The sequence below is a fragment of the Neolamprologus multifasciatus genome, chromosome 2, assembly GCF_963576455.1.
Source record: "Neolamprologus multifasciatus chromosome 2, fNeoMul1.2, whole genome shotgun sequence".
Taxonomy (NCBI): Eukaryota; Metazoa; Chordata; class Actinopteri; order Cichliformes; family Cichlidae; genus Neolamprologus; species Neolamprologus multifasciatus.
The window spans coordinates 26,485,396-26,507,573 of NC_140440.1; the positions used below are offsets into that span (position 1 = coordinate 26,485,396).

Here is a 22,178-nt window from a genome sequence, read left to right on the forward strand (position 1 = left end):
TTAGTTGCAGTTATTGCAACACATCGGCGTTGCAGCGGATATTGAAAGCTCACACACACATGCTGTACATAAAATAAGCTCTCAAGGCCTTGGTTAACAAACTAGAAAGCTGCCACTATTTAGATGTACTGGCTATGGTTTTGTGAGAGCTGAAAATTATGTTGAATTTCATGTTCTTTATATCAAATTCATAATAGACTGAAAAAATATATATATAAAAATGGGGGCAGATTAAAGTGTTTCAGAGTTAAAAATGTCAACTTCTGCTTCCATTAAACATACAGTTCACTTACACGTGCATTTTCCACAATGCACCATTTCATATAATCCTAACATTTGCTTAAAAAAACATGTTTACATTAATAATTAGTTGCTTAACTTACCTGCTTTATTCCTATAGCTTTTTTAAAGTTATGCTTTATGTTATGTTTTAACTTTCTGCCCCAAAATAATAATGGATTTAACATTTCCTCCTTCATATCAAGCTTTGTGGAATTTTTTAAATGAAATTATTTAATTGAATAAACCAGAAAAAATAAAAAATAAAATAAATAAATAAATATATATATATATATATATATATATATATATATATATATATATATATATATATATATATATATATATATATATATATATATATATATATATGTATATATATATATATATATACATAAATATGGAGCAAATGCACAAATAAAGTGAAACAAACTTTTTCTTTAATTATATCATTTTATTAATGTTCAAACATCAGAAAAATGTAATATTCCAACTATCACATGATAATACAATAAAAATCCTTCTCTTTTTATTGCTATCATAACAAAGGCAGATATTTGAACAACTTACACAACATGTAGGCTTTTTCTTTCTTTCTTTTTCTTTTCTTTCTTTCTTTTTTTTTTTTGCAACACGAGGGCATGATGTTACATGCATCAGTGGTTTGACACCTTTAGCATTCTCATCTCCAAATGAGAAAGGTGTGAGTGCTCGGAAAAACACGCAGCTTTGTTTTATTTCTTTCCATTTGTAGTAAGCGGTAGTTGTGCATTTGTGACATTTCTGGTGTGAATAAATCGGTAATCTCTGACTTATCTGACTATCTGCCTTCTGTCTTTGGTTTGATGTTGACACACCAGATAAAATCTGATCAGATCTGATAAGAAAAGCCACCAAGATCAAAGCCTTGAGCAAATATGGTTTCAAAAGAAAGCTTCGGAGTTTCAGTTTTATTTCCCTTTTCATTTGACACTTGGCAAACTGAAATTCAATCAACTTTTATTTTCTTCTCTTTTTTTTATAACCTATTTTCAGCTGCAAGAAGGTCAGAAAGCTAGAATGAAACAGAAAGTGATGTAATAAGAAGAATTCACATGAGTTTCCTGTAAAAGATGTGATGTAGAGAACCAGCAGCTTAAAAAAATGAGGAAAGGAGGATGAAATTAGTGTTTATAGTATTAATCAAAGGGGTTATGTCTCTAAAATGTCAACTCTGAGGACTTCAGAAACATGCTTGGCGTTCACCCAAACTACAAAGCATCTCATGCAGAAGGTTTTGGTTTGACTTACTGCAACTTCTGACATATCTGTCTACGTCTGGGATGATGTGGGTGATGTCCCGTGATGGTGGGCTGCTGCAATCCAAATCATTCACATCGATTTCAATACTTAAGTGTGAAAATCTGTTTTTGGGGGCAGAAATGATTATTCAAGCACTGTAATGTTTAATTTAAAATTGAATACAATTTTTAAAGGGCTTTCTGAGAGGTTGCATGCAAAAAGAACTTTAAAAAACAAAAATCATTGGATTCGAAGATTAAATGTAAAATATTAAACCAAAGATTCAAACAAATGTCAAAGTGGAGGCATGCTATTTTAAGACACAGGGATCTTCCCTTCAAATAAAAAGCGAGAATGGGGACTTTTTTTCTTGCGGTGCCAGACTGAACACCAGTAGTCGCTTGGTCAGCAAGTGTGACCTCTCTAAAACGACACAGAAGCGCTTATAACGTGTAGAAAACTATGAATCAAATCAAAACCTTTAGATTTAGAAATCACGCTTTTTTATTCAGTGCTTCCAACGCAGATTAGCTGTATTTCCGTGCACTTAGCACGCTTGAATATTTTATATGTACTTTTTGTTAATATTTAATGGCTTTTCCCTTTTGTGGGTACAGCTTGTTCTTTCAGATATTCTGGCACAGGGACAAAAATGTCGTGCAGCTGCAGTCCAACGGAGAGCGGTGGAACAGATATGGCCAGGAACATAAATGGAAAGTGGCTTTTTCCCCTCCCTATTAGCCCTAATGGTAGTGGGGTCAAAGTGAGTTTGTGTATATAAGGGGATTGCCAACCTTACATATTAAGAATATATTTCCTTCTTGTGAGGATGTGTGCCGCTTTACTTGTGGTGAATACCACAATGTGTGACCCCGTATAGGAATAAACCAACAGGAACTAGCAACATCAGCAGAGTCTCTTCCTGTACAAACTTTCTAGACAAGCCCAGCGTGGTTGCACTTCTCATTTCATTTAAAAAGTGATATTTCTTATTAGGAGTAGAGGTATGATGAAATACAAAGCGACTAAACAATATTTCTTATTGTGGAAAAGGAAAAAGGAAACAATTTAAAGGGATTTTCTAACCTTTTTATGCACACAAGTCATGCAGACTCCAACTCAAAGGCTTTGAATTATTAAACTACAACTTTATAAAAGCCGTCGCTTCAGGCTTTGTTGTTTAGATCGTGATCTAAACTCATGAGGTTGAGAAGATGTAAATGAAAGTTTTCACAAGAGTTTATGTAGTCAGGTGAATTTACACAATGGTACAACTTGACACTTCCATAGGAAATAAGATGCACTCAAGCCATTCATCATAAGCAAGTGCAGGCACACCTATAAAAGCGGACATTTTGAAAGTTTGCTGCTCTGAAGCATTCAGGTTTGGATTCAAAGAACAAAGAAAATAAGAAAGAAAAGTTAATAACAGCATAATTTAAGAAAAAGTGAACAAGTACGGCTTGTTTGGAAAAGACTGTTCTCTCTAAAAAGCACACGGCAGCGTGGCCAAAGTTTGCCAAGTAGCATCTGAACAAACAACAAGAGTTCTGGAACAATGGATAGATGGATCTGGATAGATGAAACCAATAAAACCAAAGTGCAGACGTTGGGTGATAATGCACAGCACCACGTCTGCTACAAAACAAACGCATAACAGCACAAACACCTCGTACCAGCTGTCAGGCACGGTGGTGGAGGGGTGATGATTTGGGCTTGTTTTGCAGCCACGGGGATCTTGCAGTGATTGAATTGACCATGAAATCCTTGTATGCTAGAGTTTTATAGAGTCAAATATGAGGTCATCCGTCTGACAGGCAAAGCTTGGGTGAAATTAGGTCACACAACAAGCCTATGATGCTCAAAACAGCAATGGATACCAACCCTCCCACCCTCCACCCCCACTCCTTCTCAGCTCTGTGGCTGGTGGTACAACATTTTGACATTTTGTGGTAATATGATACATTACAAGAGAACATTAAACCTTTTTGCATAACAATTAAAAATTCTCACAGAGATGAACTTGTATTCTGAATGTTTGTGTGAACAGGCAAAGACACATGGACATTTATTTCTTAAACATTTTGCATAATGAATTAATTTTGATAAAAACAAAACAAAAAACAAAAAACAACAACGACAAACCTCAATGAGCTTAAGAGGCACTGTAAAGAGAGGGCGCTGAAATTCCTCAGCAATGTGACAGACGGATCTTTCAAAAGTCATACCCGAAACCCGTGTCAACTTGTTGCTGTTAAATGTGTTCAACGAGCTGTTGAATCATGGGGAGTTTTTCACGAGTCTCGCAAAGAATCCTGTGAAACGTTTCACATGTGTATGTGTGGTTCCCAAGTGTGGTGAACTTTTTCCACAACATGGTTAAGATGCTTCCTTATTTTTTAATTGTTTATGGATCAGTGGTACTATATAGTTGAAATATGTAGTAGAAAACAGTTTAGATAAGGAAGAGTTACCTTAGTCCATCCATTCATCCATTTGCTTCGGCTTATCCTTATCAGGGTCATGGTGGGTGGGTGGGGGAGCTATCCCAGTTATCATATGGTGAAAGGCGGGGTACATCCTGGACAAATCACCAGTCTGTTGCAGGGCTAACAGTCTGCTGGCCTGTTACCATAGTGTGCCTAAAAAACCAAACAAAACCTTAGTAAATTACTAAGGTATATTTATACTGCTCAAAAACAAGGGAAATTAAGGGAACACTAAAATCACACACTGGGTCTTGACAGTTGAAAATCTTTACTGAAACACTTGCTACGAAGAAAATAATTTAATATGATTTTGAAAACTAAAATCAGCAACCCTTTGAGGGACAGTCTGAAAAATACACCAAAAATCTAAATAATAATAACAATTATTAATAATTTACTAGTAGTCAACTGTGAGTTTGATGCAAATAGATCTCATCTTCCTGTTGAGGTAAGTGTGAAATGCAGCGTGTCAAAAACCACAAAGAATATTTTCCTGCAACCACCAAATCTTTTAACGCAGACACATCTTTTCTTTTCTTTATGGTTTTTATGGTGTTTTTCTTTTTTTCTTCCTTTTTTTGGCTGAAAGAATTCTTCAGTTATAATAACATTATAATAACGTTGTATCAACACCAGGGAAAGTACATGATACTGCATGTGCAACCACTGAACATAGAAATCTAACACACACACTAAGTATTTCCTTCAGGATTAATAAAGTATTCTGATTCTGATTATTATATACAGCAAATATATATTTGATTAAAACATATCTCATCCTCGGGGTACTTGTGGTTCTCCCCCCAACAAATCTCTTCTTCTTTTACTTAAGAAATAATAAGAAGTGGCAACAGTAATAATAATGTGTATGATAATCTGGCTGCAGATAAGAATGTTTCCCATACTACCAGTAAGTCGCAAACTCTATAAAAAACCTGATATTTGGTTTAAAAGCCATTTCTTTCACAGAAATAAATAACCTTACAATCAGCAACTTTTTCGGCATTATTTTGCTCATATAAATATTGCGTACGGAAGAACTAAAATGCTTTACTTCCTCCAGTCACAATAATCGTATTCAGTAATCATAGTCACTGCTGCTACTTTCTAGTAACCCCGATTGATCAACACAAGAAAAAACGCTCCACAGAGAATGCTTCATTATGTGTAAAAACATGGAAATTGTCCAGTTAATTTGCTAAAAGAATAAAGTACTTTCTTCAGCACTGTGCAAAAGTCTTGAGCCAACTAGTTTCCATACACGTTTTGTTAGGAAAATGGGAAATAGCAAATATAATATATAAGGCAAAAACTGAGTTTTTACAATTCTAATGAGCTTGAAAATTAATATTTGGTATGATCAACTTCAACACAGGCTGAACTGTCAGAAAAGCTTTCTTCTAATTTCTTTAATTACTAGGACCTTCAAAACTCTTCTGCCTTTTGTTCTCTTCTATGTCTATAAACACATCACATTACCACACAGCTTCAAAGGTCTACAACTTCTAAAACACCCTCAGGAAGCCTGAAAAATATCACTCGAAACCACTTTAAAGCTTGGAAGGAAAATATAAGGAGACAAGACGCCCTCAGACGTCTGCCAGGCAAGCTCGCTCTACTCATTTACTTCATTATTGTATTTTCTATACATTCATTTTGTGTTTTTTGTTCTTTTTAAAGATGCTTTAAGCAGATTGTAGTTCAGCAAAAACAAGTGCAAAGTGCAGGCCTTTACTTGACATAGGTTTGAGTACAATTATTTTTATTTGTATTTTTTTTTTATCTATATGGATATAGTACATGTATAGAACTCATTAAATGCTTAGTAAAATTTATTTAGAAAATTCATGATAAACATCAAGTGAAAAAAAAATGTTTTCCTCAGAAATTTAATTTGTTTTTTAAGCATGTATAAGCAGTATACATACAATGTAGTATATCTACATACTTATGCAGGAACATTGTATTGTATTGTGTTTAAACTGTAACCTGTTATTATAACGTACATATTAAAGTCATAATAAAGTAACATGATAATTAAAATCCACATATATGATTCCCTATATGCTGACATGTTGTCAATACAAACAGTGAAATAAGAAACATAGTTTTAAGTAGCTCTATATAGAATTATTACTACTTTTACACTTAGATCAGTCTATTGACAGAGGTCAGAGGTCAGATAAGACATGCTATTATAGATCCTTATACAGCTCATCAGTCTTGTAAGAATCTACATTTTTTTTAAGTTATAAGTTATTCAATTTTGGATCAATAAATTATTAAGCTGACCTTGAAGACCTTGGTGGTTGTAAGCCGGGTTTGAATGGATTGTTAATATGACTCCTATCTACACCCCTATAAAGTCTTTCATTCAAAACTTTTTGAGTTTAGTTAAGTTTAGTTACAGGCAGAATGATGACATGAGCGCACACAACCAAAAACATAACCTTCTTGAGTTAATAATGAGTAGCTCGAGACTTTTTGCACAGTACAGTACACTAATGAAGGGGGGGGGGGGGGGGGGGTTGCTTGGTTTAGGGGAACTGACCCTCTGCCCCTGACCTCAAACAATGGAGTATTATTCTACTTTATAGTCGCCTTTTAACTTAGGTTACAGATGGTGTATGTATTAAATATCAACACCCTGGCCTTGAAAGCATACAGCCTTCTTTGGATCCAACCTTGGACTCAAGGCCAAAACATTCAGTTGTCAGTACAGTTATGACCCTTAAATCCCTAAACTGATAGTCTTTGAAAATAATTATGTACCATAAAGAGAGTAAGAACGGCTTACGGGAGATTTACTGTTATAAAATGTCCAATGAATCAGTTATGTAAAGTGTTTTCTTGAGTAGTAATGATAGAAGCCTGCCCTCTAGTGTCTCTTATTTAGTAGAACAGCCATGACCTGTTTAGTTTTTCCTGCACACGCCTCATTAAACCTTTTTATTCTACATGCAGATCATTTGTGCTTTGGATCACTTTACAATCAATTCCAAAATGATCTTTTTTTTTGTGAAATGTGAAAATGTATTAGTGTGGCATTGCATTGCTTCCTTCAACATCACCTTTTCCAGTTACTGCATGCATCGTTGTTGCTGTCCTACCAGTGCAGCAATAAATAACCAGCATCTTGCATGTTGAGGTTCACCGGTGCCATCTTTGCTCTGCCCGTGTCTCTGCACACTTGTGTTTACCAGTGCAGGATCCCATGACAGTTACCATAGAAACTTCGGCGCCTGGCACCAGCAGAGCCAAGAGTGGAGTTCATTTCTGAAGGGTCTCCGTGTGCAGGAAAATAAAGCCTGCAGCTGAGGGGAAAAGCACGTTTCACACGATCTGAGAGAGAGTATCAAAAGACTGCTTTATTTCTTTATGTCATTTACAAACACTGGAAGATATTAAAAAGGACATTACAGAATTGCTCATTTTCATGGTTTGTTATGATCACTGGCATACATTAAGAGCAGAAAGGTTGTAATAGTGAATATTAACACTGATATAATGTTACAGATGGACAATTGTAGTAGTCTTTACTTGTCTCTGTATCTTTTCAAATGTGTATTTCTATGTGTCTCCTAATGTCAATGTCTCATGCACTGACACAAAAGATTAGGATATTTTACTGGAGAATGTCACATTGACTGTCCATTTACACGCTACACCTCAGCAATGGCAGGAAGCATACAGGCTCGAGTGCGTGCCTCCCTCCACGCCAGCCTGCAGTCAGAGATCCACTGAGAGATGAGGGATTGTTTGATGGCTGGATTCAGCCTCTCTCCCTCTGCCTTTCTGCAAGCTATGCTGGCCTCCGACCTGACCAAGGTGTGTTTTGGGGAGATGTTTGGAACTGAAGTGTCAGTTTTGCTGTTTAATTCAGAGCAACTGCCCTCATGTTGTTGTGGGAAATCTGGATTTGAACCAAGGGCAATGCTGTGGGCTCGCACGCACCCTCTGCTCTCCCATACGCTGCCGTGCTGCCTCATAAACCTCCCCTCGACAAATGCTCTCCTCCTACCTCCTGAGAGGGTAGAGAAGCTGTTCTGGTGTCCATAAATATACTCAAGAGGGTCAGAGTTGCCAAACTTCAGCTTTCTGTTTAGTTCTTTCCCCTCTGCCTGCTGCGCATCAGCAGCACGTGCCTCCTCTTTCGGGTTGTATTCAATCCACGATGGCCTCAGCTTGTGCTGCGCAGTGTCCTGCTGCTGTGTGTGGAAACTGTCCGGGGAAACATCCCGGCTGGGAAAAGTGGGGTGGGCCAGGTGGCAGATGGAGAGGAGGTAGTCCTCCGATGACAAAGCCTGGCAGTGACCAGCATTATGGAGCGTGTTGGCTTCGTTCAAATCTCTAACCGTCTCCTCGCTGCCCTCTCTGATTGTGGGCAGCGTCAGTCTCCTCTTGGACAGCAGTCTGGACCGTGGCCGCATAGCTGAGAGAAAGACAAGACGGGAGAGGTCTCATTTAGATGGGGAAAAAAGCTGTGTAATGTGAAATACTGCATCCAAGTCTCAAAAAAGCGGAATCCTTTAGGAAAATATAATCACCATTTGGAAAACTGGATATTTTGATAGATGTGACACATTCCTGATAGGGTCAGATGCAGCGTATGCAATCTTACTTCCTAGTTTACAAAGTGAGAGCCCTGTTTGTGTGTGTCATTTATGTCGAAACTTGCAATATGTGTCTCCACAGGATACAAATAAAAAAATTAATCTGTGCACTATTATCTCACGAACTGACTTATAACTTCTGGAGTTAATTTCTCATTCGTACACACTGTTGTGTTGCATTGTATTTGCAACAATTTTTCCTCAGTTTCTTTTGAAAAGCCTCTTGTTTAATCACCTCATCAGTCGAATGTGTTTTTTTAATGACATAATGTGCATCTGGACATTGCTCACATTGCCCGAAGCTCCCAAAAAACAACCGACTACAACAGCTGGCTGTATCGATAAAACCAAATAAACATAGAAGCCTCTCCTCTCCCTTCCCTTCATTTCAGGCACCGTGCGCTGCTTACTCTGGAGTTGTGTGTGTTGACCGTTCAATATACAAACAATCCCAGCGAGAGGCTGCACACACAGATGACTGTTTCGTGGGATCTCAGACACGTAAAGCTTCAAACTGTTTCAGAGTGTGGAGCGCCGAGTTGTTATAACCCCGAGCGTAGCCCACAATATATGCTTGTATTGACCTCATGACAAAAATAGCGCAAGCCAAACCAAAATGCCAGCCTCTCCCAGTTTCTTCCAAGGTGTAACCACTGCTAAATATAGACCACACCTTCTGTATACAACAGCTAAAAATGGTTCCACGGCGGCAGCTCGAGGCTGAAGCACAAAACAGGCACTCTGTGTGTGTTCGTCATGCATTCTCAGGAATAATGTAAAGGTTTTCTGCTCAATTTGCCTTCACACTCACCTTTACGGAAGATCTTTGTTGAGTCCACCGAATCTTTTCTTGTCTCTTCTCCTGGTGCAGCTTTAAATAGCAGCCTGCATCCGTCGCTCTCTTTATCTCTTTTTTTTGTCTCCTCAATTTTATTTACGATCCTCTGGTTTCATCTGCTGCCGCTTGTTAATTGTGCTGTGAAGCTTCAACTGTCTCTGACCAGAGGCAGAGGCAGAATGCAGGTTTATCTTCTCCTCACATCCCCCCTCCCTCTCCTCCACCTCATCCTCCTCCTCCCTCTCTCTCTTGCTCCCTCTCTCCCTCGCTTACTTTTGGTTTGCCCTCATTCCCTGCTTCTAAAAATAGACACACCATCCATTTCCTCAGCCCCAGCACTGTCTCTGGCTGACTGTATTGATGGAGCGAGAAAAACAGATGCAGAAGAAAGAGGGAAGAGGAAGGAGACTCAGAAACATGTTGTGTAAATCGTGTGACATACATTATGCAGATAATCTGATCAGATGGGCATGTTTGCTCTGTGTATGCATGTGTGCGTGTTTATGCGTGTGCACGTGTGTGCACATAATGCAAACAACACCTTGCAGTGATCATGGGAGCACTGACTTATGGAAACCCGTCTCATGATTCACATGAGTCAACAGTTCCCCTCTGCAGATACATTTCTGACTTTTTAGACCTTTAAAAATTGAAATGCTTTTACACCTGATTGAGTTTTCATAGACTGTGTTTTATTGTGTTATTATGTTTTATTATGTTTCATTAATACTCAGTGGCATGCACTAGCAGATTGCAGTTTACAGAAACAAAGACTCAGAGCCCACCAGGAAACAGTTTGAATTTCTGGTTAAAAACACATTTAGACACTCGTCCAAAAACACTTTAGCTTGTCTTAAACTGGACTATTTGAAAAAAAGAGCATTTCAAGGATTTGGAGCAGACATAAAGAGAGTTACGTAAACAAAAACAGTGTCTCCTCTGCAGTTCGTGGTAAATGGGGCTGCTATTTGTCACTTGGGTAAAGACTTCAAAACTGGGTCGCAGGTGGTGGGATGCACACAATCCTTTTCATTTCTCCTAATCAGACTTTCATTGCTATTAAAATTGAATTGATTTCCTTTAAATCTAGAAGCCTCTTTTACAGTTTATTTGGGTCGTTCATCTTAAACGATAATATTCTGCTGGGCAAACGTCTTGCTTGTAAAGAGGATTCAGTTTTTGTCGGTCAGTTGTGGCTGTCTTCCTGATGTACTTCAAGATGTTTATTGTCTCATCCTGGACTGTGGTTCTGACACACCAGTCCTCGGCCTTGCTCCTTACCATACAGTCTCAGGGTGCTGGATTTGGGGTGAACCCTTCTATGCATGGTCAGAAGCTTCCTTATCTTGATATCTTTGGCTTCTCCTCCTTTGGCCAGCTTATTATCCCAGCAGGGTGTCTGATCCCCAGCAGGGCATGGGAGTTGATGAGCAGGATTTTGTTCTTCCCATTCAGTTTACTCCTCAGGACTTGCCTTACCCTCTGCAGGCACTTGGTGGTTGCAGCTTTCCTAGCGGCCTGTTCGTGATTGCCATTTGTCTGTGGGATTCCCAGGTACTTGTAGCTGTCCTCAGTGTCTGCGATGTTGCCTTCTGGTAGTGCAGTTCCCTCTCTTTGTTATCATCCGACTACACTTCGAATGACGTTCCAATGTTGTTGCTGTATATCCTGGTGGTGTGGATCGGTGATTCTATGTCACGTTCACTTCTGGCATACAGCTTGATGTCATCCATGTAGAGGAGGTGGTTGATGGTTGCTCCATAACATAGTCGGTATCCATAGCCAGTCTTGTCAATGATCTCACTGCAGGGACAGAGCATCTCCTTAATAGATCCCATACTTGATGGCGACTTGTGCTATTGGCTTTAAGTTGGCATCTAGAGTTGTTTGCCCCATCCCCAATAAGTTCCTGCTTAAGGCTATTAGAGTCCTGTTGATCTTGCATATTTCAAGGAATTCCAGGGTCCATTTGGGGGGGCATTGTGTCATTATCGTAGTCAATCCAGGTGGTGCACAGGTTGGTGAGTCTGGTCTTGTAGTCTCCAGGGATGGATCTATCTACCAGGAGCTGGTGTTTCACCCCTCTGGTATTCCTACAAATTCCTTGCTCATGTATTAAGTCATGTGCCTCTTCATCATATCTGCTATGATAGCTGTCTTTCTGGAATATCTCTTCAATCGACTGGCTAAGGCTGTAAATGTTTGTGTGGCAGTTTCCAATGCCTCAGGTATAAGCAGCTTGTACTTCTTAGGCATCCCTTTCTTCATTGCATGTTTCTGCAGCTCTGATAGTTGTCCCTCTCTGCCACCTTGATCTTGGCCTCTACTATCCTTCTCCATGGAGGCCACGGCTTCTTCTGGCTGTTCATCTTTTTGCCAAGCATCTCTGTGATCACTGCTGCCATGGTGTAGATCAGCTAGTTGGTTTTGGTGATGGTCACATTATGGATTGTCCATAATGCTGCATTCACATCTTCTAGTAGACCTTCAGAAGGTATTTCACTTTGTCTTGGTAAGTGGCTACAGAGGGTCCAAGTTTCCAGCTTCGTCATGATCCTGTATTTCAGGTCAGCTCGTCTTGCACTCAGTGCTCCTTCTATCGTATCTCCCCCGTGACCTGACGTTCTGGCTTTCCCTTGCCGTAGCATTTGTGTTGTATCTCATCAATCTCCAGTTGTGATAGCAGTTCTTTCTTCCGAATGTTGGAACACTAAGCTAGTAGTTGTTTCGCCGTCAGTCTGGATGTTGGGTATTGAAAATTCCATAGGTCACACCTCCTCTTCATGTAACCTCTTCCGTTGGGGTTACTTTCGTAGTAGCATTCCAACAGCCCTGTTCTCATCTCTTGCCACCTTGTGCCTTCTTCTTCCAGTAGCCCACTTCTCATTGCCTGATGAGGAGCTTGTTTACTCGGGCGATGTCCGAGACGGTAGTACGGCTTCAATTATCTCTCTCTCACTCACACTTGACAAACCAACATGTATTTAAACAACAATATACCCTTGTGTTTGGGGGAAACACTTTCCCCCTTACAGTATTGATGACTGCACGTGTGTGTGAGGGCGTGTGCTGGAGGCAGCGTGACCTATAATGTATAGGATGAGTCACACATCCGCCTATATCAGCCTATAGAAAGATTTCTGTCTTTTTATAGACCTCTAATCAACTAGTCACAAGAAACTAAATTTGCTTCACACACACGCCTGGTTTGCCTCAGTTACATCACACAGACTGTTTAATACAAACAGGCACCACACTGACTGCACAAGTTGATGCTTATTTTGCTAATGACAAACACTAGGCACATAAATGACCGAGCTAGTTCTTAGAAAAACAGCAGCAAGCAAATTTATGAAAGAAACAACAAACAAAAGATTATTTTAAGCAACAGCTGTGATGATATCTGTAGCTCTATGTGTGTTTACAGGGAAATAGCTGACTTATCAAGAGCATACCAGAGGCTATTCTCAAGCTCCCACTTTCTGATAGCTTTCAACTGTACATGAGCATAATATGATATGATTTGTGTTGTGTAGAACTGGGGTCGCTGTAGCTCAGGAGGTCGAGCAGGTCACCTATTAATCCAGAGATTGGTGGTTCAATCCAAATCTCAATGCCAAATATCTTTGGGCAAGATGCTAACCCTCAGTTGCTCTCTGATGCCTCTATTGGAGTGTGAATGTTAGATAGTAAGCACTTACATAGAACGAGCATAGAAAAAAGTAGTTGGATGAATGAGGCAAGTTGTATAAAGCGCTTGGAGTGCTCAGTTCGAGCAGAAGAGCGCAATATAGGGACCAGTCCTATTCAACATTCAGAACAACTTCCAATTAGCAGCTACATAATGATATTTTTTGGATAACAAAATTTAAACTGAAGACAGCTACCTTGTTAGTTAGTCCAAAAATCCAAAATGTAAAATCAACCGCCCATTTCTTTCTCCAAGATTTACAAAAATTTTGAATTACTTTTGTGCTTTTTAACCAACATTTGTTAAAGGTTGTAGTTATGATTGCTACAACCCATGGCCTTTTTTCTTACTCTAAAATCTTTTTACAATACAGCTTTGTGCTTTTTAATAAATGTCATTTTTTTAAAAACGGAGATCCGTATCTACCACAGTATTAAAGTTTAATACTTATTCATTCAAAAAAGTGAATTGTTCATCCATCTAACAGTTTATATGCAGCTTACAACACCGTGTGACTGGTTACAGATAATGTCAGCACTGTCACAAAGCTGCAAGTCTGGACTTTTAATGCTAATGTAAAACACATCTATTCAGTCTTGTTTTATGCATATCTTCTCACCATCATTAGCCCCATATTTACAGCCACTTGTGTATTCACTAAGAATTAGACAGTCACAGGAGGATGGCTGTGTTTTGTGGCTGATGGGAGCTTGAATGTGCTGCCCGAGGGATTCTTGGAAATGGTCGGATACAGCAGTTGTCCTCTGAAGGGCAGAGAGTGCAATTTTCCACAGAAAGATGATCATTTCCAAGAAAAAGTTGTTTGGAAATTATTGAGAGAGAAAAATCAAATTATAGGGAGTGGACAAAATAACAAGAGGAGAGAAATAACACGTGTATAATGCGTACATCATTCTGCATACAAGCTGTCCGGTTTGAAAATGCATATTTATGTGGATGACTGTAATCCAATCAAATTCATGGTTCACAATTAACTGAAGTCTTACTTAATTTAATTTTCTTGTGTGGTGTTTCTTGTGATTTACATTTTTTATTCACCACTTGTGATCTGTGGAGTACATTACTGAGTACAGCACTGTAATGAGCCAGGATTGCTGTCATTTACTAGCAAGTCCCAAAGCCATGAGTGAGTTTTAAAAAAAGAATCCACATAAAATATAACAAACAAACAATAACCAGGCTCAGTGCACCATGAGACATATTTGTTCATGTCGCCAAATAACATAGATTTGGACCTCGAGAGGCTTTTTTGCTCTAAGCAAGACTTTTGCTTTGGCTTTAGTTCTTTTTCTTTATCACAAAATCTAAAGCGCTCTACTGTTTTACAGAGGCCTTGTCAAGCTAAGGTCAGTCATATTTTTACTAGTGCTGGTTCAGATCCTGCTTAAACATTTGCTCAAACTCAAAAAACCAAACACATCCTTCAGGATACCTGTTTGGAAATAAAGGCTGTTGCTTTTCCAAACAGGAAATGTTGCCTACAGATACCCTCAAGGTGTCTTCTTAAAAATCCCAGGCGGTTTACACATGTTTATGTTGTTTCTCTTCATAAACATGTAATTCTGGGCTTCATCTTGCCCACTTAGTTTGGTCTTTATCTGGTTAACTGAAGTGTTCCCGGAACGCGCCCATCTGCTTTTTCCCGTCTCATTATGGACTCCTCTTCTGCACCTGTAAAGCTGCTAGTTTCTGGGAAAGTGGTTTGTGTGTGTGTGGACCACAGCTGATTTGATTCCTCCTGAATGAAAGATTCAATGACCTTCTTTATCGATCGTACCAACATGGGTCAAATCGGGTCAGTTAGACAGTCTTAACGTTCTTTTGTTCAATAAATTGACGTAAAATGACGTAAAAGCAACAACAGTCAAGTCATGTTTGGTTCACAATTAATAGGCTGCGTGAACATGTTACACCATGCTAGGAGAAAAATGCTGACTTTTAAATGGCATATACTTGGAATAGATCCCATATGTTTTACTCTATTGAAGTGGTTTTGATTTCTGGAGGACTATTGATTGACTATTGAGTTGAGGAACGCCTTTCAACATAGACTTTCATTTGTGAATCATTTTGATCCAAAAATTTGTGAGCAAATGAATAAATTTCATTATGCCATTGAATGTGGCAAATATTGACATCCCACTGTTAATATTAATATTAACAGTGGGAAATATTATTAATATTAATATTTCTCTTCTTTTCAGACCTGAGGAGGGCAACAACTGAGCCTACAAATATTACATTTAACAGCATTGCAAGCACACACTGTGCTTTTTGTTTCTCTCCAAGTGGCACAAAATGAAATCTGACAGCCAGCGTTATTGACCACGCAGCCTTAATTTGATGCACATGCTCATGTGAAGCATTTATGAGTAAATCTAATATTCTGATGACAGATACAATGGAACCTATAATGACTGTAGCAAGAGTCGCGTGGGCACTTTATGATAGACTGTACAAGCCAGGTTTGAAAAACTCAGAAACAGAACAGAGAGAGCATGTAAATGAACGTTTGTAGTGAAGTTTGAACTTTGTTTTCTAAATCTGAGTTTGTCCTCGATGGTGTTACGGTTGCAGAATTTGCAAATGTTTCCCCCGAGAATTGTGTAAGTGTGTCTCAGTCCAGGTGTCTGTAATGTGATTAGAAACTCTGGATGCACACTGAGATTTGTAAATGTGTTCATTATTCTGCAAAATGTTTTCTCAGAATCTTGTTGCGTAATCATATTTTGACGTATGTAGAAAAAGAAAAATCTCCCAATCCGTATTTCCAAGTATGTAGAGATTTTTCGGTGCGTAGAATGAATAAATATAAAGTGCTGAGGCACAGTGCACACTAAGTGGGGTGGGGTCACAAATATGCAGCTCAACAAATGCATATTTGTCAGTGTATATTTTCAAATTTGTAGATTTTTTTCATGGATGTACATTTCTGCACCGACATATTCTGAAAATTTCCAAATTATTTCACAAAGATTATTAAGGACACAGTGGTTGAGACAGTTTCACAGCTCTTCAGATACATTTGCAAATATCGCTAGAGTAATACTTCCTCATATGACACATATTAAGAGTGTAATAAAATAAGCTATTTATTTAAAAACAATTTTTACTGTCAATAAGACAGAGCAAATAAGTAAAAATGTGAATAAATAAATGCGAAGCCTAAAAAGTTCACTTTAATTGCTTATCTCTGTTACAAAAATGTCATGCATAAAAGCTATTTTATTAGCTTGGCCTGTGCACCCAGTACAGTATAGACTATATGAAATTTATAGTGATCAAAGTAAAACCCATATGACATAAGAGAGTCATGAATCTTAATTACAAAAAAAGAAAAGAAAAGGTAATTCATGTCCTGGGCTAAATGTTGTATACAAGGTTGCCAGAGGTTGCCAAAGTCAAATATCTTGTAAAGTTCAGGTCAGTTTATTTCCTGGTCATGCTACACCAACACTTTTACAATGATTACTTAGATTTTGTCCATCTAAACTTTGTCTAAGCACCAGGTATTCACCAATGTCCCTCATCAAACTGTCATACTGTAGCTTTACTTACGCAGGTAACACCCTGATTGTAATAACATGTAATAACATTTGTCTTGATGCATGCTCAATTATACAGGTAAGAAATACCAAAAGGTTGATTCTGTTCATCTGGACGTAGCGTTTTCGATGGGAGAAACGTTTCGTAACTCATCCAATGACTACTTCAGTCTCACCTGACCTTAACCTTATAAACAGTACATTTTCATAATAACTGAAGCCAACCCACTGAATGAACAATCGGCTGTGATGTCAGTTCTTTGATCTTTAATATGAAATTGCCATTATCACTGATCAAAGACCACTGATCAATGATCAATACACCTACAGGCCAGTGGACACCCTTTCAATGATGAGGATGTACACATTCTAGACAGGGAGGAACGTTGCTTTGAGGCCATTTACGTGAAAAGGGAAAGACCATCTCTGAATCGAGGAGGGGGCCTAAGGGTACATCTTTTGCCATCTAACAGTGCTGTGATTGCAGTCATTCCCCAACTCTCTGTGAATGGTACTCGTGGCCATTAATCAATGGTCATGACAATTTGCATAATAATGATCAAGGAACTGACCTCACAGCCCATTGCTCATTCAGTTGTGCTAGTTTCAGTTATTGTGCAAATGTACTGTTTATAAGATTGGGGAAACCTGCAGTCAGCTGAGACTGAAGAAGTCACTCGGATGAGTGACGAAATGTTTCTCCCACTGAAAACGCTATGTCCAGATGAACAGAATCAGCCTTTTTGGATGGAATAACATTACATCAAAAATCATGGCCCTAACATTATCAGATTTTGTTGTCATAAAGAAAAGCAAGAGAAATGTTACTGCGATGTTGAAAGGAATTAGCTTCTATGTTTTGTATGTGTACCTGGTGCCAGGTATTGCAATTTCAAAAAGGAATATTAATAGATTAAAGGACAGCTTGTAATAATTCTGATGGCTACTCACAAATAGCTGAGTCCATAACTGGTTTGTGTGTCAGTATTGTCATGTGCCACAATAACAAAAATCACACTTGTGATTGCAAAATACCACAGGCACTTAGTCTTTAATAAATAGTAAACATTAACTTCTGTTTCATATATACATGTATTGTACAAGAAGACTTGTAGATGCAGTTGCCGCACATTAAATGCACAAACAAAACCTTTTATACAAAAAAAAAATAAAGATAACAAACTGGCCTTCAAAGTTTTTCTTTGGATAGAGATACCATAAAAAGCCTTGCATACTTTCCTTTTAAATTTTTGTAGTTTTCCTATAGAAATAAATGCATGAGGGACATTGCTTTTAGCAGCAGTGACAAACAAAGCACCCTTGAATGTAAAAATGTTTTAATAAAAATGTGTATTTTTTCTTTTTCTCTGGTTATTTTTTTGTACTGCTTACCTTAATGACATATTATAATTTACTATTTAAGCACCAAGTATTTGGCAATGTCCCTCATCAAACTGTCATACTGTAGCTTTACTTCCTGAGAGATAAGTAACTGCTCTAGAAATGACAACAGAATCCAACCAGTGTAAACTTTTGCAATTTAGTTTGCAGTTAAGTGAAATAGAAGCTAAATGTCTGCTTTGCGTATTGGCCACTCAACTGAAATGTATTCATATTTGTACTGTGCAAACTGCAGTCCTGGGCTGTAATCTGAAATGGGATCAAAATTTGGATTCTAGGTGGTAGATTTTGTTGCCGTGCGAGTGTCAGTACCACTGTCATTTTTTTAATCTACATTATCACTAAATTCTTAAGCAAAACAAAGGGAAATAAAAGCCGAGCTTTGTAAAGTGCTGGAATCCTGGATGTACATTTTTTTAATCCCTTCTGCTTCTCTTTATTGTGTGTGCACAGGCAAGGCGATTTGCAGCAATCGGTACCCTAAAGGGCTTTTTTAAGCAACTGTGCAAACATTTGACTGATATGACAGCTTTTTTTTTCTTTCTTTTTTTGGTGGAACTACCCATTAGAAAGCATTGCGGCAGATAAGCGGTGTTTTCAGACAAAGTGTTCATCTCTATAAGAGAAATGATAAGGCTTGGTTTATTGTACTGCGTGGCCTCTCTTTATCCTCAAGAGAAAGTTTCGCTTCTCCTCTAGGAGCTCCTGAATGCGTTTGTTCCTGGTTCTTTCTCTAAGGTTGATCCGATGCTTTGGGATCAAGTTGTTCTGAGAGATGTCGCTCTCCGAGTTGATGACCCTGCTGTAAAAAACATCGATCGAGTTGTCTTCACTGTTTTTCTCAGCACTTCGTGGAGGCCTTAGAGTGGAGATGGTGGTGGTGAGGGTTGTTGGGTTTGCCTTTGTACCTGTGGTGGGAGGTGAGGCAGTACCTGTGTTTGAAGATGTTGTGTCAACAGGTATATTCGCAGGGATGTACTCCGCTTGATCCAGCCAGGGTGAAGAGCTTAGCTCTGTCATGTCATCTCCATTTATGATTGGGAATGCCATGGTGAGGCTGTCCTCTATCACCATGGTGTTACTGACCACGCCCACATTTCTGTAGGACACGGTGATGTCATCACCACTGGGATTGCTACCATTGTCTTCTGAAGAAGGAGGGAGAGTAGTTGTGTAATAACGTGTTTTCTTCTTTGGATAAGTCTTTGCCACCTTAAATCTACTCTTATCAACTTTGGCTTTTGAGTTTATGCCACTTTTGCTATAGGACACTGTAATGGCATCACTACTGGGATTGTGACTGGGATCACTGGGGACTGAAACATCGACACTTTTAGTCACTGGCACAGTGATGTAAGGGATGGCTTTATTGGGCGTTGTGATATCCTCGACAAAACTGTTTTCAGTTGGTATTACGAGATCATCAAAAGTACTTAGTGTTGTTGTTCCAGCATTTGCACTGTCTTGATACCACGATTGAGTTTGATCTGTAGCTTCCATGCTATTACTGACATATGGGGCATTGATTCTTGATTTAGGGAAAAGGGAGATCATTGCTGTACCAGTAATGCTTGAAGAAATAGTAGAAGAAAGATCCTGTATTGGGTGCTCCCCACTTGAATAGGGAGAGAAAGTAGTTATGTAATAATGTGTTTTCTTTTTTGGATAAGTCTTTACCACCTTAAATTTACTCTTGTTAACCTTGGGCTTTGTTAATACGTTTGTGCCACTTTTAGTGTAAGACACTGTGATGTCACCACCATCGCGATTGTTGCTACTGGTAACTGAAACGTCAACGCTTTTAGTCACTGGGACATCTATGTAAGGCACGGCTTCCCTGGGCATTGTGACATCCTTGACCAAACTATTTTCAGTGGGAATTACGAGATCATCGAAAGTACTGAGTGTTGTTGGTCCAGTATTTGTGCTGTCATGGTACCACCATGGAGTTTCATTTGTAACTTCTATGTTATTAATGTTGTATGGCACATTGATTTTTGACTCAGGGAAAAGGAAGCTTATCGTTGTACAGGTAATGCTGGAAGAAATAGTAGAAAAAAAGTCCTCTGTTGGTGGTTGCTTGGTTGAAGGAGGAGTAGTTGTGTAATGATGGGTTTTTTTTTTTGGAAAAGTCTTTACCACCTTAAATATATTCTGATTAACTTTTGCCTGTGAGTTTAAGCCACTTTTGGGTGCTGGTTTTGGGTTCTTTGGTGGCTCATGCTTTGTAACTTTTATCTTTGGTTCAGTTTTCTTTTGAGTATTGGACTTTGGTGGAGTATCTTTTTTAGGGGAAGGTTTAATTTTTTCCCCTGGAGTCTTTTTGGGGGGTTTATTTGCTGAAGTTGCCTTTTTGGGAGCAGTGCTTGATGAAGTAGTCTTATTTACTGGAGTAGTGTTTGGTGGAGTAGTCCTTTTTGGAGACGTGATAGCAGGAATAATCTTTTTGAGGGTAGCGTTTGATGGAGTAGTCTTTTTGGGAGCATTGTTTGATGGGATAATCTTTTTGGGAGAAGATTTTGATGGAGTAGTCTTTTTCAGAGTAGTGCTCGATGGAGTAGTCTTTTTAAGACTAGTTTTTACTGGAGTAGTCTTTTTGGGAGCATTGTTTGATGGAGTAATCTTTTTCGGAGTAGTGCTCGATGGAGTAGTCTTTTTCGGAGTAGTGCTTGATGGAGTAGTCTTTTTCGGAGTAGTGCCCGATGGAGTAGTCTTTTTCGGAGTAGTGCTCGATGGAGTAGTCTTTTTCGGAGTAGTGCTCGATGGAGTAGTCTTTTTCGGAGAAGTGTTTCCCGAGGTAACCTTTTTTGGCGTACTGTATGACTTCTTCTTGGGATTGAGCTTTGGTATAGAGGGTTTTCCTGGAATGCTTTTCGGGGTCGTATTCTTTTTTGGATTCTGCTCTGTTGGATTCATCTTTTTCAAGGTTTTCTTTGGCGGAATAGTCTTCTTAGGCTTGGAGTTTTGTAGGATGTCTGTCTTTTTACTGTTTTCTGCTGACTGTGTCATTGGCAGAGTGGTTGTTGTTGTGTCCGTTTTCAAACCAAATGTTACTGGTGTATTTGTAGATGTGTGCACCAGACTTTCAGTGCTGTTGTTTATGTCTGGAAGAGGCAAAGGCAGAGGGTATGTAGTAACACTGCGAATGGTTGTGGACCTGGTGATTGCTATGGAAGAAGTTGTAGGGTAAACAGGGGCCCTGGTGGTAGCCGGTGAATGAATGGTAATCATTTCTGTGGTACTCAGTGGGGTGGCATGAGGAGCTGTAGGGGTAGATGTAGGAGGATGAGCAGTAGACGCTGAACTAATGGTAGAAACTGATGTGATGACAGCTTTGGAGGGTTGTAAGGTGGTGAAGCCAGAGCTTGGGATGCTTGTGGTTGGAGGAGATGTAACTGTGATGGATGTGGCTCTGGGGGTGCTGGGGACAGGCACTATGTTAGGGACATTGCTGCAGGATTCGCAGCATATGCGCTGGTAGTCCGGTAGAGAGCAGTAGCGCTTCAGCACCTCCATGCGACAGAAGACAGACCGGTCTCCATGACAACGGCCTGTAAACAAAAAAACAGAAAGCTGAACAGAGAGGTAGAAGCTACGATAATATGTGTGTGTGAGATTGCTCTATGCTAAAGAACGTGAACAAAACTATATTGTTACAAATTGGCATTACTCTCAAGTTACACATACATAAATCCATGCACATGTGAGTGAAAGTGCGTGTTGGTTTCACGCTGTTAGAAGTACAGTAGTAAAGCCAGACCACTAGCAGAGGATGCAGGAAGGAGAAAAAAGGAGAAAAATCCACACATCAAGAGCATTGATGAGATTCATCCAGAGCAACTGAAATGGGAAAATAAGGGTCGCCAGTCTTGTGTTGCACCTATAAGAGATCAGGATTTTTCATCTAATTCTGGCTTCTGCTCATGTGTTTCTTCATTTTTTTTAGACATGCAACATTTTCAGTTCAATATTAAGTCTACCACTTGACTTGTACCCTTTTTGTACCATGCCAGTCAAAAA

At 39.0% G+C, this 22,178-nt stretch overlaps 2 protein-coding genes and 1 long non-coding RNA gene across 4 annotated transcripts in view; 1 reads left to right on the forward strand and 2 right to left on the reverse strand.

Annotated features, from left to right (window-relative positions):
- Positions 1-22,178, forward strand: part of LOC146524511 (uncharacterized) — a 476,239-nt gene that overhangs the window by 146,008 nt on the left and 308,053 nt on the right. The window lies entirely within an intron of this gene.
- On the reverse strand, positions 807-10,109 carry LOC146524519 (uncharacterized). Its single transcript, XM_085180205.1, has 2 exons — positions 9,474-10,109; positions 807-8,481 (listed from the first exon to the last, which is right to left on the reverse strand). Exon 2 carries the CDS (start codon positions 8,477-8,479, stop codon positions 7,712-7,714), a length of 768 nt encoding a protein of 255 aa, XP_085036331.1. The 5' UTR covers positions 8,480-8,481; positions 9,474-10,109; the 3' UTR covers positions 807-7,711.
- Positions 15,381-22,178, reverse strand: part of LOC146524520 (A disintegrin and metalloproteinase with thrombospondin motifs 2-like) — a 160,349-nt gene continuing 153,551 nt past the window's right edge. For both annotated transcript variants that reach the window (XM_085179677.1, XM_085179686.1), the window contains one exon: positions 15,381-21,709. In XM_085179677.1, the coding sequence (XP_085035803.1) occupies positions 18,801-21,709 (2,909 nt within the window). In that variant the 3' untranslated portion in view covers positions 15,381-18,800. The remainder of the gene's footprint in view (positions 21,710-22,178) is intronic.

What these genes read in the sequence shown, in the direction of transcription:
- LOC146524519 (XM_085180205.1), bottom strand. Translation starts at nt 8,479, where the DNA reads ATGCGGCCACGGTCCAGACTGCTGTCCAAGAGGAGACTGACGCTGCCC.